At 39.1% G+C, this 25,446-nt stretch overlaps 1 protein-coding gene across 1 annotated transcript in view; it reads right to left on the reverse strand.

Annotated features, from left to right (window-relative positions):
• The window catches only part of Tmem135 (transmembrane protein 135), a 186,545-nt gene that overhangs the window by 6,594 nt on the left and 154,505 nt on the right, over positions 1-25,446 (reverse strand). The window contains exons 7-12 of the mRNA XM_021194415.1: positions 15,328-15,369; positions 9,230-9,376; positions 6,767-6,836; positions 4,317-4,484; positions 1,706-1,769; positions 752-828 (exon numbers count right to left, since the gene is read on the reverse strand). Of these exons, the coding sequence (XP_021050074.1) occupies positions 752-828; positions 1,706-1,769; positions 4,317-4,484; positions 6,767-6,836; positions 9,230-9,376; positions 15,328-15,369 (568 nt within the window). The remainder of the gene's footprint in view (positions 1-751; positions 829-1,705; positions 1,770-4,316; positions 4,485-6,766; positions 6,837-9,229; positions 9,377-15,327; positions 15,370-25,446) is intronic.

The raw sequence follows: 25,446 nt of genomic DNA on the forward strand, positions 1-25,446 counted from the left end.
GTAACTCAATGGACTAGTGAGGCTGAGGATGATCACTGACACATGCAGAGTGTGAGCCAGAGGTGCAAAAGGAGCGTCAAGTTGGCCCTATCAATGCTAACAAAAAGACGAGCACACACTTCTGAACATGATACAATGGGATATTCACACACATGACTCTCCCATACCCTACCCACTCCTGGGAAAATAAAGGTTAAATGTAAGCTTTTGAATCTAGTTAATGGTTCACAGGAAAGATAGGAGTTAAATACCAAAGAAAGGAAGCAGACAGGAGGGAGAGAACACCTAACAGAGGAGGAGGAAAAGTGGGTAACTACAAAAATTAAGACAGCTTAAATTTTTGAATGGCTCAAAAGGATGGCAAAAACATGCATGTAAGATGAAAACAAATCACTCATGGGCCTTTTAAATAAAAAAGAAAAAGTATTGTGGTCATACTTTGGCAGTACTATTGCTTTTCTTTTAAGAAGCATTTCTCCTGAGTTTGTATAGGTGGAAAGACACAATATGGTATATGGGGTGGCAGAACACACGTGAAAAGACAGTCTAGATGCTAATGCGCGCTCATGGGCATGGTGGACTCTGTTTTTCTGTGTAAAGAAAAATAAAGGTAGGTGGGAAGCTGACTATCAGGATGTGGCTGGAACCAGAGCTTGCTTTGGTAGCAGTCATTCTTGCAACTGAAGCAATTCCACACCTCCTGCAAACGGTGTGTGCTTGGGAACTTCTCAGGCATAAGATCCGTGCTTACCTCCACCAGCTTAGAAGCTAGGTACATGGAAATTGTTGTGCTTTTATAAAACATCATCGACACACCTGCCAAAAACCCTGAAATGACAAGGAAAAACTGATTAGATTGCAAATTATTTCTTTGTGGTTAAGTCATCAGAAATGTTAACTCTCTTAAATAGGAAAAATTTTGCTTTTGCATTGCCTTCAGTTGGGAAGAACCCACAAGGACAGTAACAAGCCCAATGACACTAGAATGGAGCAAGACATTGTTAATCCATGTTTTAAAAGTAGAACCAATGATCTTCAGGGTGGAGAACAAATAGTATGAGTTACTTTTAACAAGAAACCCTAACTTAAAGAGCTGTAGTCTTGCCCAACACTACTTTAAACAATAATGTAAAAGCCATTGGTATCGGTTCTTTCTTCAAAGGGAATATTCTCTTGTCTATTACAGCTCAAATTATTTTCAGTGTGGTCACTATACTACTGTGCATGGCATCACCTTTGCTGTATACGTGGAAAACTAGAGGGCTGGGGCTGGAATCCTAGAGGCTAAGCAGTACATACATTTCACCCTAGAAAACCATCTTTCATTTTTACTTTTATAAAAAATCGAATGCCTTTTAACAATTTAAATATCATTTTCCAGTGGTAAAAATAGATTTTTCAAGAATTCTAACTGGATTTCATGTTAATAACTTTCATATAATTATCTAAACAAGTCTTTGGGTACTTTTATGACACATCCTCTAAGATTTCTGGCAATTACAGCAACCTGAATTATTATACTGCCAACTCCAAATACCAGACAGCAAGAGTGCCTCGACCCATCTAACTTCCCCCACTGGTGAGTGCGTCAGCAGGGACATGATTACAATGCAGGAAGAAATAAAAACTGGGTGGCTTTTCAGGCTTGTACCTCATCCTGCCACCAATGCTACAACAATGGTCATTCTTTTGATTACTAACTTACCAGCCACAATAGCATGCAGCTCATCATCCAGATTCCTGATCCAGCGGAGGAAACAACTTGTGCCCTGTATTAAGGAGGGAACACAATAAGCTTGGTTACATTATTTCTGAGGAGAAAAAAAAAAAAGTGCATGAGAACAAAAGCTGCACTGAGTGATTCTCTCAGCAACCAGATCCTGTGTGAGACAAGCTGGACCTGTGATGGGAAGTTCACTTGCAGCCCTGGATACACTTACAAAGATCGCATGTCACACTGTTGGGCTGCTTTTCAAAAGCCTGCCCATGAATGTACCTCAAAAGACAGGACCTAGAGGCAAGAGTCATTTCCATCTTAACAAAGCAAAGGAGCTGGAGAAATTACTCATCTGTCAAGTCAGGATACCGGACCCACAGACACTGGTTCTCAGCAGTGGCAATGAAAGAGACAATTCACCTGCAGCAGACACAGACTACAAGGAAGGTCATTTATTCCTCAGCCAACAGAAGGTGATGCTAGGCAAAAGCTCAGCTCTATACAAAGAGTACTAGAAGATGGAGAAAAGGGTAAATTTAGAAGACATGTGTCCCTTATCAGTCAAAGCAAGAGTCAACAAATTATGGCTTTTTAGCTAAAAATGGCCACCGGGTGACTTCCTATGGCTTGGGAGGTAACCCTTGCTTTGGTTTGTTTCTCTGTTTGGGTTCTGTTTGACACCAGGCCTGGCTATGTTGCTGGAGTTCAATCAATCTTTCTGCCTCAGTCTCCAGAGTAGTTGTAACTAGAAGCATGTGTTATTGTGCCAGTTTTTAAAGTCTTTAAAAAAATAGTAGTAATTATTATTATTTTACATGGATAAAAATAAATAAAAAGATAGTATTTATGTTCTAAAAATTCTATGAAATTGTACCTATGATATGGTACATTTTACTGGAACACAGCCATGCTTACATTGACACCTTGCCTAAACTGCCTTCTCACCCCAAAAACAGAGTTCAGTAGCTGTGACAGAAATCACATGATCCAAAGATTAAAATCCTCACTCTCTGGTTTTCTAAGGAACAAGATGACTATAAAGCAAAATATAAACTATGTGCTGTAGAATTTTAAGCTTTTAAAGATAAATACACAGCACAAAGGCTAAAAAGGAATTCAGTGCACAGTGTAATATTTTCACATTGTACATAAAGTGATAATACTATTTAATGTTGAGCTGATAAAAAAACAAATATTCTGAATGCTAAGAACACTAAGTTATAACAACAAATATTAAAGATAAGTCAGCAGGAACAATAATATAAAACCAATAAAAATAAATGAACCAAAATATAGAGGGAGTAACAAGGAAGACGATGGAATAGAAAATAACTAAGGAGAATTACAGAGGCCTTAGACAGACCACACTGTACACAGCTGACACGCAGAGTCTAGACACCACAAGTAAATGACGGCAGTTCACATGCACAATCCCAATACTCGGAAGGCTGATGCAGGGGGACTGGTGGGACTCAAGGCCAGTTTGGGCCACATAAGATCTTATCTCAATGTGGGAGGGAACCAATTATATATAGCCTGAAAGAAACCCAATTTTAAAGATAAAAATAAGTGAAATTCAAAAATTAAAAACATTCATAAATGAACAATTTATCACCTAGAATCTGAATTTAAATACACAAACTAAAATTCAGATAGCAAAACACTTCAGTGTAATGAGTAACACATTAGTGTCTCTACTAAACAGTAGGCAGTGAGTTAACATCTAAATGTTCCGTGTCAAGGATGAACTCTATACATGTGTTGAGGGGCTTGCTGACATATCAAGACATATGTAGACATATGTAGCACAACTACAAGCAATGGCAGAATAAGTGATGAGGATTCACTATTTTAGACAGCACGACAGAAACTGAGCGGACAAAAGGTAACAACCTGCTGCTCATAGGTCACAAGAGAAGACCACTACAGTGTTAGCCAAATCCTGTCATCCGCTAAAAAGCGCAAAAGTATTCTAAAATGAGGAACTAAACTGTAATGTGTTTTTAAAAAATTGGAATATTATTAGATTTTACTTAGAAAATACACATTTTCTTAGAATGTCTATGTACTGAAAACAAAAGAAAATAAGTCTATGAAAAAATATATATAAATAAATGCAACATGGGTATAAAGTCAAGCATATTAAGTAAAATCCTAAACAAACATTTCCTGCCTGAATTCACAATATATTGTATACACTTGGTGAGGCCAAGATAGGTAGGAATGGTCTAGAAAGCACCACCAGTAACACAATAGCTGGACCAGAGCACATCTTATTCTAACAATGGCCATGCCATTCATTTCTCTCTTTTTTTTTTTTAAGCATTTAGTCATTACTCTATGTGTATGACTTTTGCCTACATATGTGGATGCATGTATATGTATGTTACATATGTATGTGCCTGGGCACACAAAGGCCAGAAAAGGGCACCAGATCTCCTGGAAAAGAAGTTACAGATGATTGTGACCTACCATGTAGATACTATGAACCAACTGGGATCTTCTGGAAGAGCAGCCAGGAAGTGTTCTTAACTGCAGAGCAATTTCTCCACCCCAGCCTTATTAACTCTCACTTTCTTCTTTTTTTGGATAAGCTTACCTTGTATATACTAACAAAAGATCCAAGGAAAGCACCCAGCTGGAAGTTCTCCTTGTTGTAGAAGAGAGAGAGGAGCCGGGATGGTTCTGTAAACAGATGCCTAAAGGCAGAGGGGATCCGGAGACAGCACTGGATCAAATAGCCCACGCTGAACATTCTGATGAAGCCCTAGAAACAAGGGCATCTTTTTACCTTCTTTTGACAATAACCACAGGGTTTTAGGAACACAAGCATGAAAATTCCAAAACAGCAGTGAACAAAGTCACCTTCCTTAGGAAATTGTAATAGAAAACTGTCTGGTCATCGGTACAAGCATGGGTTTGTTTTAAATGGAAGATAACTTCACTGTTTGTATGGAGCTCGTGTGTGTGTGTGTGTGTGTGTGTGTGTGTGCGCGTATTTCAAGTATATATTTTAAGTAACCAAGTTAAAGAAATTTCTAGGAGATGGGAACTCTATCTAGGTAACTGCATGAAGCTAAACTGAGGAACGCTGCTTTGCACTGAAGGGAACTGAGACTGAAGACACTCAATACTGCATCCTCACCCTCCCTGTCTCAGCCTCACAGCAATGGGGAAAGAGCTAGGACCTTGGCCTGCATGCTACGTTCCAAAAAGTCAGACCTGTATTTTCCAATTACAATTTTGTTTTCTAGAAAAATAAAAAACTGAATTGCTACAAGAAAGTACGGATTGATTTTCCTAAAACCTGGTGAACACATGACCATGAAATAGGCCAGTCATTTGGGAATTCCTATGAGTTTGACTCACTGGAACTGCCCAGTATTTTTTCAATACTATGACAGTCCTTTTATCTCCGTGACATTATGCTAGTGATTAGAACAAACAAGACTAATTTTTTCACCCAGTTTTCAAAAGATAAAATCAATATGTTTCTGAAAACCATTAATCACACCTTCATGTATTCAGGCAATATTTGCTGGCTTTCTATTATATACTGGGATTACAAGGCTGTGGGGGCATGGCAGGCAAGACCAAGTTCTTGTCTTTGTGGTTTTTTACAATCATATGTAGAAAGAGAAACCAAATGAGTAAAGTAATATAACAATTAAAAATTACAATGTGTCACGAAGGAAGTAATTGGCCACTAGAAAAACTTGTATTAGATTGAATAGTAAAGAAAAGCCACCGACTGTGTGACATTTAAGTTGATCCAAAAGAGAAGATGATTTCATGAAAACATGTCACACAGGCTGGACAGAAAGCACAGAGCCAATACAGAAGTGGGCAGGAACAGGATCCTACTAAGACAGCCGAGAGCAGAGTGAGCTGAGAAGGATGTAATTAATGTGAATATCTATCAGGGTGGTAGCCTAACGTGGTGTAATCGAAGCTCCACCACAATGAGACACACCTTGTTAAAACTTGCGGGGGGAGGGGGGGTGGGGGCGGGGGCGGGGGCGGAGGCAGAGGCAAGCAGATCTCTGAGAGCTCCAAATGTACATAGTCGATACTCAGACAGCCAGGGTTACATAGATAACCCAAAAACAAGCAAAAGAGACTTGTGAGTATTTTCATAGTGTGAACTTCTCTCCCACTTGTCTCCAGTTTAACGTATTTCGAAACTGCTAAGTCCTTAGCACTGGAACACGCTTTAAAGAGTCACTAGGTTTCTGACTGCTTGTCAATTCTCAGTCTTTTTTTTTATTTTTCCTAGAAAATGCTCAGTGTCACCTCCCCACCCCTGCCTGAACTCTCCCTTTGAATAGACAGACAGAATCGCCCTCTTTACAAGCCAGTAGAGTCTGGTTTATTTGTTGTTGCTACTTTGAAAATGAGGCAGGAAATCAAATCTGGACACTGCACAAGGAAAATGTAGTCTACTGTTGTTAACCCTAGATACGGCTCTGAGCATTCTGAGATGAATAGGAAGTGGGGCAAATGCCACTATCAACATTGAGTCTCGGTATTCCACTTATAAGCACTGATTTGGGAAAGTACCTAAGTTCTCCATCACCATACAGAGAGAACTACACATCTGAGGTTTGTATGACTTGGTCAACTAATCTCCCTCCCCAGCAAAAAAAAGTAAAAAGAAAAAAAAAAAATCAGACCTTGTAAGAAGTAAGTGACTTCTTAAAAAGCACTGGAACTGTGAGCACAAAACTGAGGGACTTACAGCAGATGGTGCCACCTGCCCCAGACACTCTTTCCAGAGCTAGTGATGAGAGACAAGTCAGGAGGCAAGAAGTATAGTTTTGCAAAAATGCCCATGTGCCCTAGAGAATAGGGAATCTGTGTGAATGGACACAATTAACTCCCTTAATGCTGATCTATAGGCATGCTCTAGTAATCTGAGTCAAATACAAATTAAATGGCAGCAGAATGATGTAGACTTTTCTATTTGCTTAGAAATTACTACAGAAACATTACTTGGGTATAAAGCAGCAACTGATGACAAAAATCAGGGAGCCACCTTTGTAGACTCACTTTAATGCAGTAGGAAATGCAGTTGTCTTCATAGTGCTTGCAGCATCTGTGCCTTGGTCCATGCTTGCATCTGAAATCAGACCAGAGAGACAACACTAATGATAATTAAAGTATGTGTGCATATATATGCATCTCTGGATGTGCCTATGGATGCATACATAGTGCATGAGTGTGTTGCAAACCTACATAAAAATTTCTTAGCAGTAAAGGAGAAAAAGATCCCACTTTCCCCCCTAAATGGTTACAGCTTTCTGTAAGGCCTACAGAAGTAGAGCTAAGAGAGTGTTGCTTTCATTTTGTTGCTAACACCTTGTACAAAACATGTGATCGCAGTTCAAGTGACACACTATGGAACAGGGAGACAGTACTGGCAAGTCTTTGTGACTGAATATGAAAAATATGGCTACACTGTCTTCTATATACACCATGAAATTTTAGGCACTTTAAATCTCTTGTTACAGAGTATGATGACCATAAATCATCCGTGAAGTCAGTGCTTAAACAAAATCATAATGAGAATGTGTTCAGGTTATAGGAATTTATACTTAATTATATTTGAGAGGAAACATCTGGAAAAAGAAACCTGATAAAGTGTCAGAATTCAAAATTCAGTTATTAAAATAAATATGGAAATAGGAATCATGTGGGAACTCAAAAGGTTATTTGTGACTTAACTGTAAACCACTTACAGTCTGGAATTTCATATAAACATTTCTGCCAGGACTACTGTTCATGTGGGACACCGACTCTATGACCCCTCATTCATCCTCAGTATAAAAATGTAAGTCAATGAACATGCATCTCAATAGAACTCATTTTCTTTGAGGGGCTCAAGTTCCAAAGTCAGCAGTCACTGTAGCTTCTTCCAGACTAGTTACTGTTCCTGTGAAGAGAGCGCCAACGTCTCCCTGGGTGTAACAGCAAGCAGCTTGGAGCAGTGCTCTGGCTCTGTGCTTCTCCAAACCTGTGCTAACTCCTTAGCAAGACCCAATCCAGCACTGCAGCTGGACTACACAGGAAGCTTCTCCTGGCCAAACTCAATGGCACTAGCTCCTTCTGACCTAAGTCTTATGTCATGGGAATGATATGCCATATCTGGCCATGTGGAAGTGCTGAACAGAGGTGAGCTACAGAGGTTGGCCTGCCTTGGGCAAACTATCACTCTTTTACAGGTCAGGTTTTACTACCAGAACTACTTCATCAGCAAAGTGCTGATGTCATCAGTACTGTCATGTGAGCTTTCCCTGGTCACCCAAAGTGGATTCCAGTGTCCTAGAATGCTACTCCCAGACGTTTAGTGTTGCTTCTATATAATCCTCGAATAGTTTTATCTGAGTACAGCTGCTCAGGCAAGGCCTGCCAAGGCTGAACGCGTGCCGGCCCTCACGAGCCATGCACATTCATCCCCTCATGCTCTCCCTACTACACTCAGTTACTCCCATCAAGGGAAACTACACTGTTCTTCACACAGGCAACCCAAGCCTGTTTTTACACTTGCTTCAGTTCACTGCCACACCTGTTTCTACCTTTATACTTTCTGTGCCCCCATCTTCTGTTTGCAGTATAGACTAATATGAAAACAAAGAAACAAACAAATGAATTTGGCCAATGCCTACACAGCTTAACAGGCAATTCTACTCGTGCCAACCACAGATGATAACAAGGATTTTTGTGAAGAATGGTACGGTAACCATTTTTCTAGAGACACAAAGCTGGTACAGGCAAGTGATAGTGGAAGGCAGGCAAGCTTTCTATTTTAACTAAGAAATTAAATTGTGTTCATATTTAACCATGTTTTTCCCCCCTATGGGGCGAAGACGACTAAATCCATCTCTGTCCTTCAGGTTTATCGAAGGGGAGGAAAAAATTCCCACATACTTCCTCTCACTGTTGCTGACTCACTCTGTTCTAACATCACTGCTTCAAGGGCTGATGGCATAACTTCAAACCATTGAATTTAGCTTATTAAATGTCTATGCCAATATAAAAATGAATACTCAGAATGTAAAGACTTATTTTTCTGTATAATATACATATAAATATTCCATCCCAAAGCCCAGAGTATTGTCATTGCTGGAGAACACCCTTTACTTGAAGACTGTCCTTACTCCTGTGACATCTTGGTTCTCTCAGCAACTGCTCTTTTTCTCACAGTCCACACAGCCTCTGAGCATGCGCCAGTGTCTCCGGCCTCCTCCCTTTACAGCCTCCTTAACTCTGCCCAGAAGGAACAGAAAATGGTTCCAAGTCCACGAACTCTGTTTTAAAGGCATGTAATGATGCAGCACCCAACGAGAAAGCATGGGCAACATCCCTTTGCCATTCCATGCGTCCCATAAACTCTAGGTATAGTCATTGCTGGGAACAAAAGAGTAACATCATTTCCTGAAGAGAAAAAGGAGGCCTTACCATACACAGTGACCACAAGACAGGGGTAAGTGAAGCACAGGACAGAGCACTCACATGGAGTCCACGAGAGTCCGAACCAGAGCGATCATACTCATTGCTCTCGGCGTTCCCTTGTGCTCCTCCCTCTTCTGTTCCACTTTGGCATATGCTGTCTCTGGTGAGTAAGAGTGTGTGGGGATCTCTTCCTTCCCTACGATAAACCTGAAGGACAGAGCATGGAGTTAGTCGTCTTCACCCCACAGGAAAACAAACAAACCATGTTAAATACAAATACAATTTAATTTCTTAGTTAAGATAGTTATTTTCACAACTTATATAAAATAATATTCTCTAAAAAAGAATTTACTTAACATGATGATATTTTTAAATCAAATTAATCAACTACAATATACTATGGGACTTCTCTTTTTTTGGGTTGTTTTTTTTTTTTTTTTTTTTTGGAGTCAGGGTTTCTCTGTGTAGCCCTGGCTGTCCTGGAACTCACTCTGTAGACCAGGCTGGCCTGGAACTCAGAAATCCGCCTGCCTCTGCCTCTGCCTCCCGAGTGCTGGGATTAAAGGCTTGCGCCAGCACACCCGGCACTATGGGACTTCTATGAGGCAATCTTTAATCTAGAACATTTTTAAAGGTGTTACAGTGCGCTTTAAATTTTTCAAAAGAATCAGTTGGGTCTGGATCCACAGGTCAATCATAATTACAATTTCTCATAATCAATAAGTTTCTCATTCAGAGCGAAAGTAAGTTTATACCACGTGGCTATTAGGTCCAAACAGGCCCCAAACATTTTGGATTTGTGCCCCCAAACCCCAGAATGACAGGCTTAGCTGGGGCTGGATTCTCATCAGGTAAACAGAGACTGCTAGGGGACAGACTTACAGGGGGCATTCTCAGATGCTTGTGAAGCAATGATCTTCTGTCGGTCAGGAAGAGTGACTACCTCCCTAATCTCCCCTAGCTTCTCCAGCAGTGGAGCGCCCAGCTCCCTAATAGCACTCACCTATAACACACAGAAAAGGTCCTGGCTCTCCTGATTACAAATGCTCCCCACTGCTATGCTAAACTGCCAGGCTGTTTCCTGTTACAGACTCCAGTTGACAGCCACCTGCTCCTTTTAAAACCAAGGCTTTTCCACCTTATGCCATTCGCTCCATATCTCAAGAGACAAGCCATCTCAGCACTGAACTCCCCAAATAAGCCTGCCTTTCTTTCACTTACAGAGCAATCGGGTTCTGTGGTTTCACTGCGCCCTTACTTAAATCAGCACTTTTACTGATAAGCAGTGGCATTAGGTAAAGTCACTTGCACATGAAAGGACATTGGGGCCCCAGTAAAACAGTGGTAACTATAGAATAGAAACAACCAAAAATACCTATTCTCATATTTCCTTAGAAATTTTAAATTCCATTATTGCTATTATTATGTCAATCTACTTATTTTTCTTTGGAAAAAAACCAAACACGTATAGGAGATGATTTGTCAAAACAATACAATTGAAAGTGTTCCTACCATCAATAACACTGGGGAAGGGAACGGTCGCAGAAGTTTCACAGCTGTTTCTAACTACACCATAAGAGTCATTGTTGATACAAAGAACAGCTGAACTTTCCAAAAGTCTGAAGTTTCAGAAAGTCTATCCATATCTAGTGTATTGACTCAAAGAGAGAAGATCAACAATTCTTCACTAATATTCCAGAATTGAGACTGGTGTAAACAAAATTAAGAAAACTTCAGTATTTGGAAAATAAAACTAAAACACTGTTACAACTAACCACTGACCCATCCTGTCCTGGTGCACTCAGAAAAACATTTAGCTTTCTGAGCCAAACTGGGTGTGCAAAGGGCTTTTCTCCCATTACATGGCAGCTGAGAGCCCCGGGAGCTTTTATTGCAAAAGAATCTGCTCATTATTTGTGTTTGTGGCTAGAAAGTTTAAGGTCTGCACTCAATTCTATAGAAGCAACCAGGTAAAACTAGGAAGTCTCTCTAATGCTTTTTTGGAACTTACTGCCCTTTAGGCCAGAGCTGATGATCTCACAGTACAGGTGACTCCCTGGAGAAACTGTCCTTGTCTCTATGCAAGCGACTGGGTGGTTCTTTACCTGTGGCCTCACAGCCCCATGAATCACCCCCTGTAAGCACCATTTGAACAGTATGCATTCCTGGATAAATAGTGGGGACTATGAAACTATGTCCATGTGTCTGTAACATCATAAAAATGAATGAATGAATGAGTGAATGAATGAATGAATGAATGAATGTAGTAACAACATGCAATCTAAGTACCTATTACATGTCAATCTTATTTTTCCTTTGGAAAATTCAAATACATATAGGAGATGACCATTTGTCAAAACAATGCAATTGAAAATGTTGGCACAGAGCCCACAAGCATTTTATAAATGTTATGTCACTTGATCCCACAGTAATATTACAGGTACCATATTTTCTATGAGTCCGAATAAGGGTCAGCCCTGTATACAAGATTCACATTGTCAGAAACCACTAATAGAAAGTTGTCTAGAGCAGTGATTCCCAACCTGTTGTTTTTGTTTTTGTTTTTTGTTTTTTTTTTGGGGGGGGGTCACATAACATACCCTACATATCAAATATTTACTTGCAATTTGTAACAGTAGCAAATGACAGTTATAAAGTGCAATGAAATAATTTTATGGTTGGCAGTCACCAAAACCTGAGGAACTGTACTAAAGGGTCACAGCATTAGGAAGATTGAGAGCCACTGCTGTGGAGTCTGATGTCATAACCCGAGCCACGCCTCTTTAACACCTACACTGGCTCTTCTCCCAGGGTCCTTCCCCCTTGCCTCCAGCTACTCCAGTGCCTTTCTACTCCTATCTGCAGAGACAGAGAATTTTATTTCTCCTTGAAATTGCCCGAGGAAGCTTCATAAAGTGTAGACCAGAACTTGATATTCTCACCATCAGAGAACTTCAGCAGCTTACGGCCTCTTGAGTTACCATGTGACGACCAGACTGCCCTTACCTTCAGCAGGCTGAGATTTGCGGTAAACCAGCTTTAGTGCTGTTGTCTGCAGCCTTCTTTCCTACATGTTTGTGAAATATTCCTCTTCTGCCTTTCAAACGCCCCTCTTCCTTCTGTGCTGCCAACTGCTCTCCTCTTGTGGGGGTGGAGGTGGGGCCATCAGAGAAATGACGACTTAGCACTTAATTTGCTCTATTAGAGAAGTTGGCTTTGGGGGGTGTTTTGTTTTGTTTTAAGCTTGTAAGCATTCTTGCCAGTTTCCTGTCTTATTCTCTGCCTTTATTCCTACCCACAACCTGGGAAGCAACAGTGTTAGTTCTGGCTAAGAGATACAATGGAAAAATCCAGTCTCTCCTTTGTAATATCAGCACAATTTTAATTATCTGTCCTCTCTTCAGCCTCTGAAGGCAGAAATACATCTGACTCATTGCATTCTTGACACAGTACACATCTGGAGACAAAGTAAAAGCATAACCAAATAAATACTGAGTGAATGTTATTCAATTTTCATATGGTATATACAGCATTTATATGGTATATGCCCTACTAAACAGGGTGGATTTCATTTTATACTGCATTTATTGCCCATTGATTACTCCTAGATACTTAAAGATAGCACATAATTCTAATGCAAAAGCTAGATTCTGTTTTAATTGTCAGGTTTCATTGGTAGATAGTAACGGGTTAATGTACATTGTTCTCAGAGGTTTCCTAAAGTGTCACCTGGCATGAATTTCTATTCTGCACCTTCCCATCATCCCCTCTCTGATTATAAATGCATACAATGAGTTTATAACCTGTCAAAATATTCAACATTCAATATTAATTACAGAAGGGAGGTGACAGAAAAGTACTTGTGGTGGCCAAACTCAGCAAGTATGACTTCCTGGTAGTGGTAAAGTTTATGAGAAAAGAATATTCAGTGCTTGAGAGGTTTGAGGGTGTTGGCCATAATGGAGCACAGATGGATACAAATAGATGCAGTCAGCATCAGGCTTGAAGGAAGCTCCCATCCTCAATGGATTATGATTACTCTATCACAAACACAGCTCTATCACATTGTTTTACAGAAAATAAGTCTCCTCCATCTATTGCAGCCATTCATAAAGCAGCAGAGTTTAATGTCTCCAGGCTAGACTCAAGCAAAAAGCTTTAGACCATAAAACTTTACTCTAATTTAGCACCTATAGTTTAATGCATCCTAAAAAAGAGTACATAAGCTATACAGATATCATCCACTCAGTATTTATTTGATTATGCTTTTACTTTGTCTCCAGATGTGTACTGTGTCAAGAATACAACAATGAATGAGTCAGATGTATTTCTGCCTTCAGAGGCTGAAGAGAGGACAGTTAACTAAAATTGTGCTGATATTACAAAGGAGAGACTGGATTTTTCTATTGTATCTCTCAGCCAGAACTAACACTGTTGCTTCCCAGGTTGTGGATGGGAATAAGGGCAGAGAATAAGACAGGAAACTGCCACACATTTCACTGATGCCTTCCCATCTATGAGAGAATGGCTGACAGGACAGAAGGAAGAAGGCTGGCTTATGAAAGGCAGAAACATCTGCAATGCTTAACAACTTTGTTTAACAAGAATTCCTCTAACAGTGAACATTTTTCTAGAATATTGTCCTATAACACAGAAAAACTTCAGCACAAGCATTCCAAACTAAGCCCTGATTCAAAGTGCACGTGAAGAAAAGATACACCACTATCTGAAGTATCGTCAAGTTTTTCTAAGGATTTGGTTGGTATCTTAGGCAAGGTTATCTCTTCAGGAAATCATCTTTTGGTTTTTGTCATTGACTTTCAGTTTTAAAAACATGCTTTACCATCATTTAAGAACAAAGGAAAGTTTTTTCTCATATATCTCTTAATGAAAACCATAAAGTAAACCATTTTTCATATAGCATGACTTCAAAAGTCTAGTTATCAAAGTTTTATTACAACTTTTCTTCCCCTTCTCTCCCCACACCCCGTGGGGATTGGACCCAGGGCCTCACACATTCCAGGCAGGTGCTACACCACTGAGCCCTGAGAAACTGACCATCACACAGTTTCCTGACATCCGCCCTGCACACTTAGCTTTCAGTGCTACGCTGGGAGTCAGGTTGTAGGAGATGGAAACAGTCTTCACCTTCTTCCATCTGACTTGTAGTTTCTCTCTTGAACCTTCTCATTATCCCACAAATCACAGTACTTATCTTCCCCTCTAGCTCTCCGTCATCCAATGTCCCATCTACTTCTGCTGGACTCATCTTTCAAATTCGCTGCTAACCACCTCCCTCAGACACTGTTAGGTGTCTACGACCCATTTAATAAGTCCAAACCAATCTCTCCCTACCCTGACCCTTCAGTCTTAAACACTCTGATACCACTAATATTTTATTCTCCAGCAGACATTTTGATTCAGCTTTACCAACAGTGATCTTCTTCATTGCTCCTTATCTAAAGCTATGCCTCAAATTGACATCCCCTAAAAGATGGAGAGTTTGTGATCTGAATGCGCACTAGTGTGAGCCCTGCACTAGAGCAACTTATAGGCAAGCTCCTCAGAATGGCCATATAAGATGATGTCCCCAAGGCATGCCCACACTTTTCTCTCTGATACTTGCAGTGAATGCCATGCTACCAAACTTCACTAGGCAAGTATTCCATGGACACTGAAAAATAAAGTAAGTAATGCTTCTGACACAAACTGGGATAACATGGGGTTTGGATTGAGAATGTCCAGTGAGATGTTAGTGGAACATTCCATTAAACGCATGACAAATGTTGCAGAGTGGTTGCGAAAAATGTCTATTTTGTTAAGATGTTTTGAGTTATAAAATATAATAATGGTGATAACTAACATTTACACAGTATATATAATAGACCAATTGTTAATAGATGAGGTGAACAAATAAAATGCTAAGAACACTTAAGACCATGTGCTTGACAGTCCATAAGTCCCACCCATAAACTCAACTTAGTCTAAGAAATTACTTAATAAACTATCCACAAATGCAAGGATATAATATTGTGACTTTTATAACTACTGTCAGATTAAAAACTAAATTAACGAATCTTTATTGGAATTATATACAGTCAATATTTTTAGAAGATTAACTTGCAACTTCTCTCAACACAAAGATAGATGTTACTTACCTAAGTGCAGAAAACGTAAAGCCTTTTAAGCCATCTTTGCACCTAAAACAAAATTCGCAATCATAAAATGACATGTTTTGGAATATAAAGTAGTATATAAAATAGGATTCTTTCCTAAAAATGGTTTAAAGTGTGAAAATTTCGGTAATGACATAAGCAATGAAAAATACACCAAGTGGCCTTCCACAAAACAACTAGTATACTAAAGATTTCCTCTGGCAAAGGAACACAACTAAGGGCTCAATGCACAGAACCAGGGAAAGGGATGCTAAAGTCAATCTTCCAAGGGTTCCATCTGGATCTAGAATACGGCTAAGGCACTCTTCATTCCTCCTGATTCCTGGGGGCTGATTCCCTACGAAGAAGAGCAGCACATGCACTCTCTAAGCATCTCACACGTGCCAATTCCTGGCTCATTAATTCAGTGGGTGCAGTGCGACAAGGGGCTGAGCAGGCACAGAAAGGCTTCAAGTTCATTGCAACATCCCACAAAGTCGCTGGTTAAGGCCAAGCAGGAGAGATAACATGGAAAAGGCACAGACTGAGACTGGGAGGAAAAGAATTCAAATAGTATTTCTTGAACGTTTATCATTGCTGTGCAGTTTGGGAGCTTTAGTCATCTTTGATAACAACACAGTCCTGGGGGTAGGCTTGTGTGCATTTGTACTTTCGTGGGGGCTCAAGACCTGCAACAACCTTACCTCATGGAGGCCACAGGACTAACAGACTAATCGAATTCAGAATTCTAGGTACATAGGGGTAGTGGCAGTGATAATCTGAATAATCAAGCATTTCTCCCTCTCATCCTCCTGTTAATTCCATTGTCTTTAGCCAGGGAAGATGCAGGCAATATTGTAATTAAAATTCTCAGATTAACACTAAGTATTTAAAATAGACTTAAAGACATTAGAAATACTCAAAAGCCCTTTCGCAAAAAAGGTTATACCCATAAGGAACCTTTGATATAATCAGCCATAAAGGGATTTGGGATATTATTATCAAAATCTCTTGAAAAAATCTGTAATGATTAGTGACAAAATGGCAGTCTCATTAGACTCGAATTTAAAAAGTGCATCTTCAAATGTAAGTGGAAAATTCATTCTGCTTTGTCACCTGTATTACAAGCCATAAAGAAAATATATGAAACAACTGCCTTAATGTTAAAATAAATCTTATTTGTATGTTACCTAGAATCTTACAAATATTTAAGCCTCGTGAAGATATTTTAAAACATTTAAGCCTTATGCCAGTTAAACATGGTAACATTGGGAAATGTAACCAAAAGTTTACATTTAGGTAATACATGACATAAATATCTACATAGAATGTGAAGGAAGGCAAAGGAATTTATAAATTAAAGTAACTGTGTGCTTGGGAAAATTATATTACTTAAACTTATATTTTTCCACCAAAAGAAAGTGTTTCAAAGAAATTTAAAACCCATAATCTAGATTGGTGGGGTGGTGACGGAGTGGGCAAGGGGCCTATTGACTAGGAAAAAAGAAAGCAGTAGATCAATTAAAAGATTATGTACATCTGGGAATAAATCTTGGCCTTGGGATGTTATTGTTAAAAGATGTCCATTTGTCTTTGTGCAGAGATGAATAGTTAAAAGATTCTGACAACCTGGTCTAGCCAGCAAGGCATATTTGTGGCTCTGCACAATACATTTAATTGCAGACCAAACATCAAAAAGTAGCTTTCAAGCATAAAGGGGGCGTATACAAATGAATTTGCAATTTCATGATGATGAAAGTCTGGCTCTTCCTTAGAACCCTGTGGGAAGCACTTCATATTGATAAAGTCTTAACATGGATTAAAAATGGGGTTATTCTTTCTCCCATTCACGTGTCTAAGGTTTGTTATGGTAACTGAGGGTCAAAAGAGCAATAAAGTAATTATTCTGCAAGAAGAATCTTTAAAATGTGGCCCCACATTTTGACACTGAGTGTACTGTGCAGGTATTAACTTAACTATGAAATACTACTGAAATCCATGTTAAATGTGGAAGGCATGATCCAAAGATTTCAACAAGGCAGACCCCACTAGAAAGCTCTTCATTTTGCTATGGCGTTGGTGTTTACAAGGCAGAACAAATCGAGTCTCCATCTACGTATCTATTACATATTGGGTATCTACCATGAGCAGGAACTGGCTCAGGTTCCATTACACATCCATGGACACAAGAACATCGCATTCTCATCTGACATGCACCTTGTGGGAGAGGTTCAAAAGTACAAGACCCAGAATAATTGGGGGGGGGGGGACGACTACAAGGCAGGGAGGGAGGATCTGGCTCTTCCTTTCCGTATATAATGAATCAAGTAGTCTCTTTAAGAAGGCAAAGGATGATTATCAGTTCCAAACTTTAAGGAACTGGGGGAGGGAATTTCAATTTGAAGCCACAAGTCCAGATCTGTGCTGAGTGCACACAGCAGAGAGAGAAGTTGCTAGAACGGAGGGAAAGAGATGAGTGGCACAATGGTAGGAAATATAGCCATGGAAAACGGAGGGAGTTTCTACAATGCAGAGGCACCTTTGGGCAAGGGAAGGACTTTGCAAAGATCTCAGTAGAGGAGAATCTGTCTAAAGTTCTATGAGAAGTATTTCGGCTGCTGAGTGGAAAACAGGTGATAGGAAGGCCGAGTGAGAGGCCTGGAGAAGGTGGCCACAGTTGGAAGGGAAAGGAGAAGAATGTGAATATATGTCAAGGGTGAGCAATCAAAATTTTTTCATAGTTTGAATGTGGAGTAAACAAGAGAGAATTCTATACCTACTGACAGATCTGTGTTAAAGTAAAGAGAACATAATAGCCATTTATTGACTTGAGAAACTGTATAGGATTCAGGGAGAAAATGTGTGAGATGTGCCTGAGCTGAAATCCAGATAGTAAAGGCTGCAGGCAGCTGACTAAGAAGGTCTGAGGACCACGGAGGACAACTTTTTACACAGTATGTAAACACAGAAGACTAGATACAACCACAAATAAAGAACCAAGTACAGATGTAGAAATGTCAGGTGTGCATGTTTATGTATACATGATTTATCCATAAGCTCTAACACATAAAGACATTTCATCAATTTCTCTAAAATAAAGTCTCACTTTATTTTCAACTGTCCATAAAGCTAATGCATTGAACTTATGTGTGCCTAAACTTGCTATTTAGTCTGTGCAGATGACACAAACTAACATAATTCAGCCCCTGGTCTACTTTTGCAAGGCTCTATGCTAATGTAAGGTGTAGTAAGAAGAGGCCAATGAAGACATAGGAGAAAGGGGTTTTCAGCTCTGCAGCAAAAATCTCAGTAGATATACAGCTATTATCAAAGACTCAGGTTGGCTGCATTTCAGGAAGCAGAGTCTAATACTTATGTTATTAAAATAACATCCTTGATCAAATGTCCAAATTTTGAGTTAGATGTATAAATAATAGTAAAAGAAACAATTCTGCACAAAATGTCGTTTTCTCACCCAAGCTTACTGAATTCCTGTGAAATGACTTGCATGAGATTCTGTGATGTACTTTACAACACTTACCAGCAGATGTCACTACAGAACCACCCCTAGAAGAACTTGTACCAAAGAAGCAACATTTTTGGCATGCTTTCTTCTAAATGCACTTTATGAGGAATTCAAATTGTCATTAAGAAAATGTTAGATTATGCTTTGTTAAGTAAATACCATGATATCTGAGTTTTGATGGTTCTGTTTCTATAGTTCTGTAATTTCACAAAGTTATAAAATATTTTGCATCGGTCACAGGATGGTGTGTGACTTGCCACTTTCGCCTCAGTCTACAGTCCCCAGGACACGAAAACAATGAGAATGGAAATTGTTTTTACTGCTTAGTTTTCAACGATTCAGTTAAGTTAATGTAATCAATATAAAATATTCCCTAAGTTTCACTTACAGTATTTCTTCATGGAAAAAAATGCATGTTATAGGAAAACCTTGATAATTACAAGGTTTATAGATATAGTCATGATTTTTTTAACCAACCTTGAAAGAATTGTAAGGCTCAATTACTTTTTACATGCACACAGGCGCGCACGCGCACGCGCGCGCGCGCGCGCGCGCGCACACACACACACACACACACACTCCAAAATATGGGGAGACGAATTTATCATGTATCAACTACTATACTTCAGTGCTCTCGCTGGTTCTGACTCATTGAGCAGTTTCCATGAAACCGAACTATTAAATGTAGCTAACAGTATACACTCGATCCCCTCAATGATCATTAATTGAGCATCTGCTACACAACAGGCAACCTGCTGGTCATCTGGGGAATGCAGACACCTTTGCATCGTGCCTTAAGTACTTGAACCATCACTTCCAACCTTAGATTTAAATTATGACTCACATGAGAGCAGACATGAAAAAGGAAAGACAAATTAGAAAACTGTTTTAATTTAAAAGAAACTGCTCAGAGTTCAAATGTTGAGATTTTTACAAATCTGGTGTTATGAAAAAATGACCAGTGATAATAACAGCCATGTATTAACAAAATTTGGAGTTTTTCACTTGCTGTATCATCGGTACCAAAACCACAAATTAATTTGGAATAAATCCAATGGAAATCTTTTGAAGTCTAAAAACAATGGATGCATATACTTAAATGCCTGAGATTTGGGGGTCATTGCTGCTCATTCTAGTGGAAACTCATGGGTTTGAAGAGATAGCTCAGTGGCTGAGAGCACTTGTTGCTCAGGCAGAGGATCCGGGTTCAGTTCCTGACGTGAAGACAGTAGCTCAAACCCATCTGTAACTCCAGAAAGGCCAACAGCCTTTCTGACCTCCATGGGCACTAGACACACATAAGGTGTGCATACATAGACACAAGCAAAACACTCACTTATATAAGAGAAGTGAGTAAATAAATCTATAACATGCAATTTTAAGTAGTTTGTTTTTAATAAACTAAATTTTTCTTCTTGCAAAACAATAAAGCTTTGTAGTTTATTTTCTACCTCATTTTCAAAAGTAGGAATAAACCTTAGTACTACATTATAATTCATAATATGAGATTTGACCAATTATTTTATTACATTTGTTTATCATGCAAATGACAAAAACTGGGATAGAATAAATTGCATTTTATATTTGTTTTAAATTTGTAATGCCTTAATCATAAATGCATATGCAAATAGGTTAAACTGACTGCTTCAACGTTACTATTCAGACTTAGGATATGTGGTTAAAACATTACAATGCCTAAATGTACACTGCAGAACCTTCTCCTTACATCTATTATTACTTGAACAATAAGCTAGAGCTTCGTGGGGCTGGAGAGATGGCTCAGCAGTTAGGAACACTGTCAGCTCTTCCAGAGGTCCTGAGTTCAATTCCCAGCAACCTTGTGATGGCTCACATTCACCCTGGATGGGATCCGATGCCCTCTTTTGGAGTGTCCAAAGAGAGCGACAGTGTACTGACATACATATAATAAATAAATAAATCTTTAAAAAAAAAACTAAAAATAAATAACAAGACCAAAAACAAACAAAAACCAGTGGAGCTTTGTTTCAGCCTCCATATACCACTTAACATGAAAAATGGAATAAACCATGTGTTCTTATTGTTATACCATGAACAGCAATCCAGAGCTAGAACAACAATTAAATTGGGAAAGTTTGTTTTGTTTCTCCAAGAGCAATCCTAACTCCAAATAGTCTCAATAAATCCTCTTCATGCAATTTCAAGTGAATCAACAATACTGCTTTTTACTCTGATAAATACTTTTTTGAACACTCATTTCATGCCTGGAGCCCTGGGGATTGGGTTGGTCCCCAAGAACCCAAGGAATGCCGCTGAGGCAGGCAGCATTTGCAGGGAACCAAGTGTGAACTTCCAAATGATTACTGTGCACTGCTTTCTGCTGTGTTGTCCCACATATAAATCAGAAACAGTTGGGCTTAAACGCACAGCCATAACTCCAACAGAATCAGATTTCTCCTTAAACTTGGAAAAGCTTGGATGGGTTTTGCTTAAAATCCAAAACACTAGGAAAGCGGTGTTCCAAGCTTCCTGCAATAGCTTAAAAGCCAAGAATCATCCAAAGAGAAATGTCAATAGGATACATTTCTGTAGAGCTGTGGTGGTCAAGCCTGAAGACAGAAAGGACTTCCAGGACCCAGGCTGAAGGGTCTGGCTGCAGGCTCCTCACCAGGAATGCCTGCTCGCACTTGGCACATTAAAGGTACTAGGAATAAGACTGAAATTACTTTTCACATAAGTCCAAGAAAAATTTAACAAGTGCCTCAAATTCATAGCATTGCTAGAAATAAAACTATTTACAGATAATGAAATGAATTATAACCATTATTTTGTAAAGGACCTCAAGACTGGTAAATAATATGAATTTTTTTCTCCCCTCATAAATATTGAGAAAAGGATGAAACAAAATATTTTAAATAGATCATAATAATTTATTTCAAGTATATTGGTATCTATGTCATTAATATAGCACTTGAGTTTTCATAGTGAGTAAAGTGATCAGCTACCTGAAAATATTAACATTAGTCTCTCATTATTGAGAAATGTATGCCAAAGAAAAGAACTCCCTGCAAAGAGTTTAGTTCCATCTATCTGAAGACAAAAGGAAGTCCATCTCAAATGGCTAGCTCTCTAGCTTGAGTTCCAACTGTGAAGAAGAAATACCATAGAAAGATAAGCATCTGTAAGTGTCCAAAGAAAACCACAGATGCAAAGACAAAGCAAGACAGTGGCAGTCGTTCAGCTGGTGCTACACAAACTTTACATGCTACAGAGGGCATGCTTTAAGGAAACAGGAGCTCAGCTCCACACATCTTTGATCAAGACTTGAGGCTGCCTTTTGGCGCTGCCTCCCCTCCAAAACAGCTACTTTCCATATGAGAAATGTAAAGCCTTGGAAGCTATCACTGACTTGCTGTAGGTGTGGACTCTTTCACTAGATCCACAGATTTTGAAGACTACAAAAGTGGAGCCAAAGGATGTATTGCAACTTGTGTTACGAGAAATCCTCCATGTGGTTCTCATGCAGATTCAAGCTAACGCCTGGGAACTAGGGGGCTGGGTTAAGTTTCAGAAACAACATCTCAATGGTTTCTAACTAGTTTATTCTATGCTCATGCCACATGTGTATCAAGGGCTGGCTATTGGTAGACTAGTGGCCATCTTTATTTTGTCTTAGTGTGATAGAAAGATGTCCATCTGGAATGAATGTGAGTTGTCAAGAGGAGAAAGAAAAAAATGTAGAAAACTGGACTCCTGCTTCTAATTATGCATAAGTCACTTCCACTTACATTACTCAGCCAAAGCACATCCCAAGTCCAGGTATGGTGGAAGCAGGAGAGGGAATGCGTGCTTTCCTATGGAGGCACCACACAAGTCTGCAAACAGCAGCACCTGTCTACTATTAATGCCAAACATGTAACTGCTGAGAATCAATTATGTTTATTTAGAATATTTAAAGAAATTCAAAACAAAATTCCTCTTTTCTACAGAACATGATACCATTAGTCCATGTTTCTCACACTAATTTCAAGCAGGGTGATTAGATAAAAGATCTTTCTGGTAACAGGCTTTTCTATAGCACATTAAGTATTTACAGTTGTGCATACACTGTGTATAGTTTAAGATTCTTTACTAATTCCTTAGTCCTTCAGACAGTTCAGAGCATTCTCATTATGCTGAACTGACAACAATATTACACAGCAGCTAGAACACTTAGTAAAAATACGTTGAAAGAAAAATTAAAACTACTTATAAATCTATTGGTTGTGAAGCAATTACATTCCAAATAGGGCACCAAGTACCTTGGATTCATTTCTATAGCAGAAACTCTGGGGCTTGTCTATTTTGAGTTTCAGGTTTTGAAACAACTTAGTTTTGAACCAGCAACCTGAATAACTATCAACAGCTCCTAGCACTCAACCAGCACACAAGGCTCTTTTAATTCATTCATTCTGCTGAGCACATGGACATAAGCATGTGAGTCAGAAACAGAGGGCTCCAGCCTCTTCTTATGCAGAGGTGTTTTTAAAATGAAATAAACTGCCATTGTAATATGACTATATCAGGTCTAAAAGGTAGGGCCACTGCTGGCAGGCATGTTTACCACTTTACCAGAAATTGCAATTCAGTAAAGGAGATGAGACCATAACGTTTGCATGTTGGGACATTGCTAGCATTGCTTCATCATTTATGCATTCATTCAAACCCTTAAATACTTACTGACAATTACTATTCACCATGCAAGTCCTCAAGTGCTGGGAACAACCAGCATCACTCCCCTGCATTAGGGTCACAATCCAGAGAAATAGTCACACACATAAGTGCCAGTACCGTAGTACAGAAAGAACTGTAATATACAGAATATGATGCTAGCAAGGCACGATGGAAGGATACCCAACCTTGGCTTCCATATCAAGGTCAAGAGACAACATAATGCAAGAGTAGACACAGAGGAGGTAGGGATACAGACACCTTGGGACAAGAAGTAACTGGGTGTCAGCAACAGTGGAGGGTTAGGATGGCTACAGCGTGGTGGTGAGCATCCGGAGAGAAAGCAGCACAGGCCATGTGGCAATAGGAATGACTTTCACCTCTAGGGGAAAGGCCCCTTCCTATCGGGAGCAGGATGACTCACAGCATCTCCCTCTCAAACTACTCCTTTTTTTTTTTAATGTAATATCATTAGTAATATCTACTTAAGGTTACAAAATAGTAACCTACCAGCTAAATTCTGTTGAAATCAACAGATACTAAAAACATCTAAAGTGTGTTCTGCTCCTTTATTTTGTTTCTTAGATAAAAGATGAAGCCATGCAGTAATCTTCATTTAATTAATCTCAGTACCCTTCTGTTAATGCTTATCAAACAGTGTTAAATAAAAAACTCAAATATAGCTAAAAAATAAGTCAAGACTATAGCAAAATGAACAGAAGAAGATAAAATATCAAACTTAATTGACTATAAATGTAAGTAATATTATTTTTAAAGGACCAAAAAAACTCCAGAGCTTTAGTATAGTAAGCACTGTTCATATAGGTTGCCCTGTCCCCAAAACCCTCAATGTCACCAACTACAATATGGGTCCAGATTCCACTGTGTGCATATAACTGATAGTGACCTCATTTCTTTACTCTGGGAAGAAGGAAGACAACAAAAAGTGTCATTATAGAGGGAGAAACTGATTTTCCTTCAGTCTTGTGTAATTAACACTACTCCCAAGGAATGATGAAGCAAATATTATTTGTTTGAACAATTATTCATTTGTCAATGTCCAATTAGAGAGTTAGAGTCAGGAGAGGGTTACAGATTCATGAGCAGGCTGTTTAAACTCTGTCCCTGCTTCTCCAGCTGAAACTGTAAATAATAGAGCCTATCTTAAACTGTTCAAATGCTACTTGCTAGCACCGCTGCTGTTACTGCAGACATCACGGTTACAGAGACTGAGCCAGCATTGCAACTACTACCTTACATGCAAAAGACAGGAACAGTGAACAGCCTTGACTTACAGCAAGCTCACTGATTTCAATCTTATGGTGAAATAGACAATATCTTCCTGAAACCAATACCGTATTGATTTTACCATGGTTCATAATTAAAGGTCTCTTTCAGAAATACATATACAATCAACTTAGCATACAGTGACTTTACAAATTGTAAATAGACATACATGAAATATTAATTGTCAGATGAAATTGTGACCTGCATCAGCACATGAAGACATGAACTGTGACAGAGCCATATGAGAGAACAGTGCTCAACAATGAAGAGGGCAAGTAAATTATTGTAAAGGTAAACATCTTTAAAACAGCCAAGAAAAGGCCAGTCAGCTAAAGAGACACTATACGTAATTCCATTCATATGACATTCTTGGAAAAAGAAACCAAATCTCTAGTGACAGAAAATAGATCCACATTTTTCTAGTTTGAGGGAAGCAGAGGTAAAAAACGATAGCGAAAGAACAAGAAACCTTTCTGGGATGGTGGAGGCTCCAACCTCAAGTACAGGGCACTTACAGCAAGAACAATGAAGGACAAGATAAGTCAGCAAGTAAGTAAGGAAAGGAAAGGTTGTAAAAGACCAGAGTAGTCAGATTAATAACCCTTTAGTAAGACGCGAAT

Source organism: Mus pahari, chromosome 1, assembly GCF_900095145.1.
Source record: "Mus pahari chromosome 1, PAHARI_EIJ_v1.1, whole genome shotgun sequence".
NCBI lineage: Eukaryota > Metazoa > Chordata > Mammalia > Rodentia > Muridae > Mus > Mus pahari.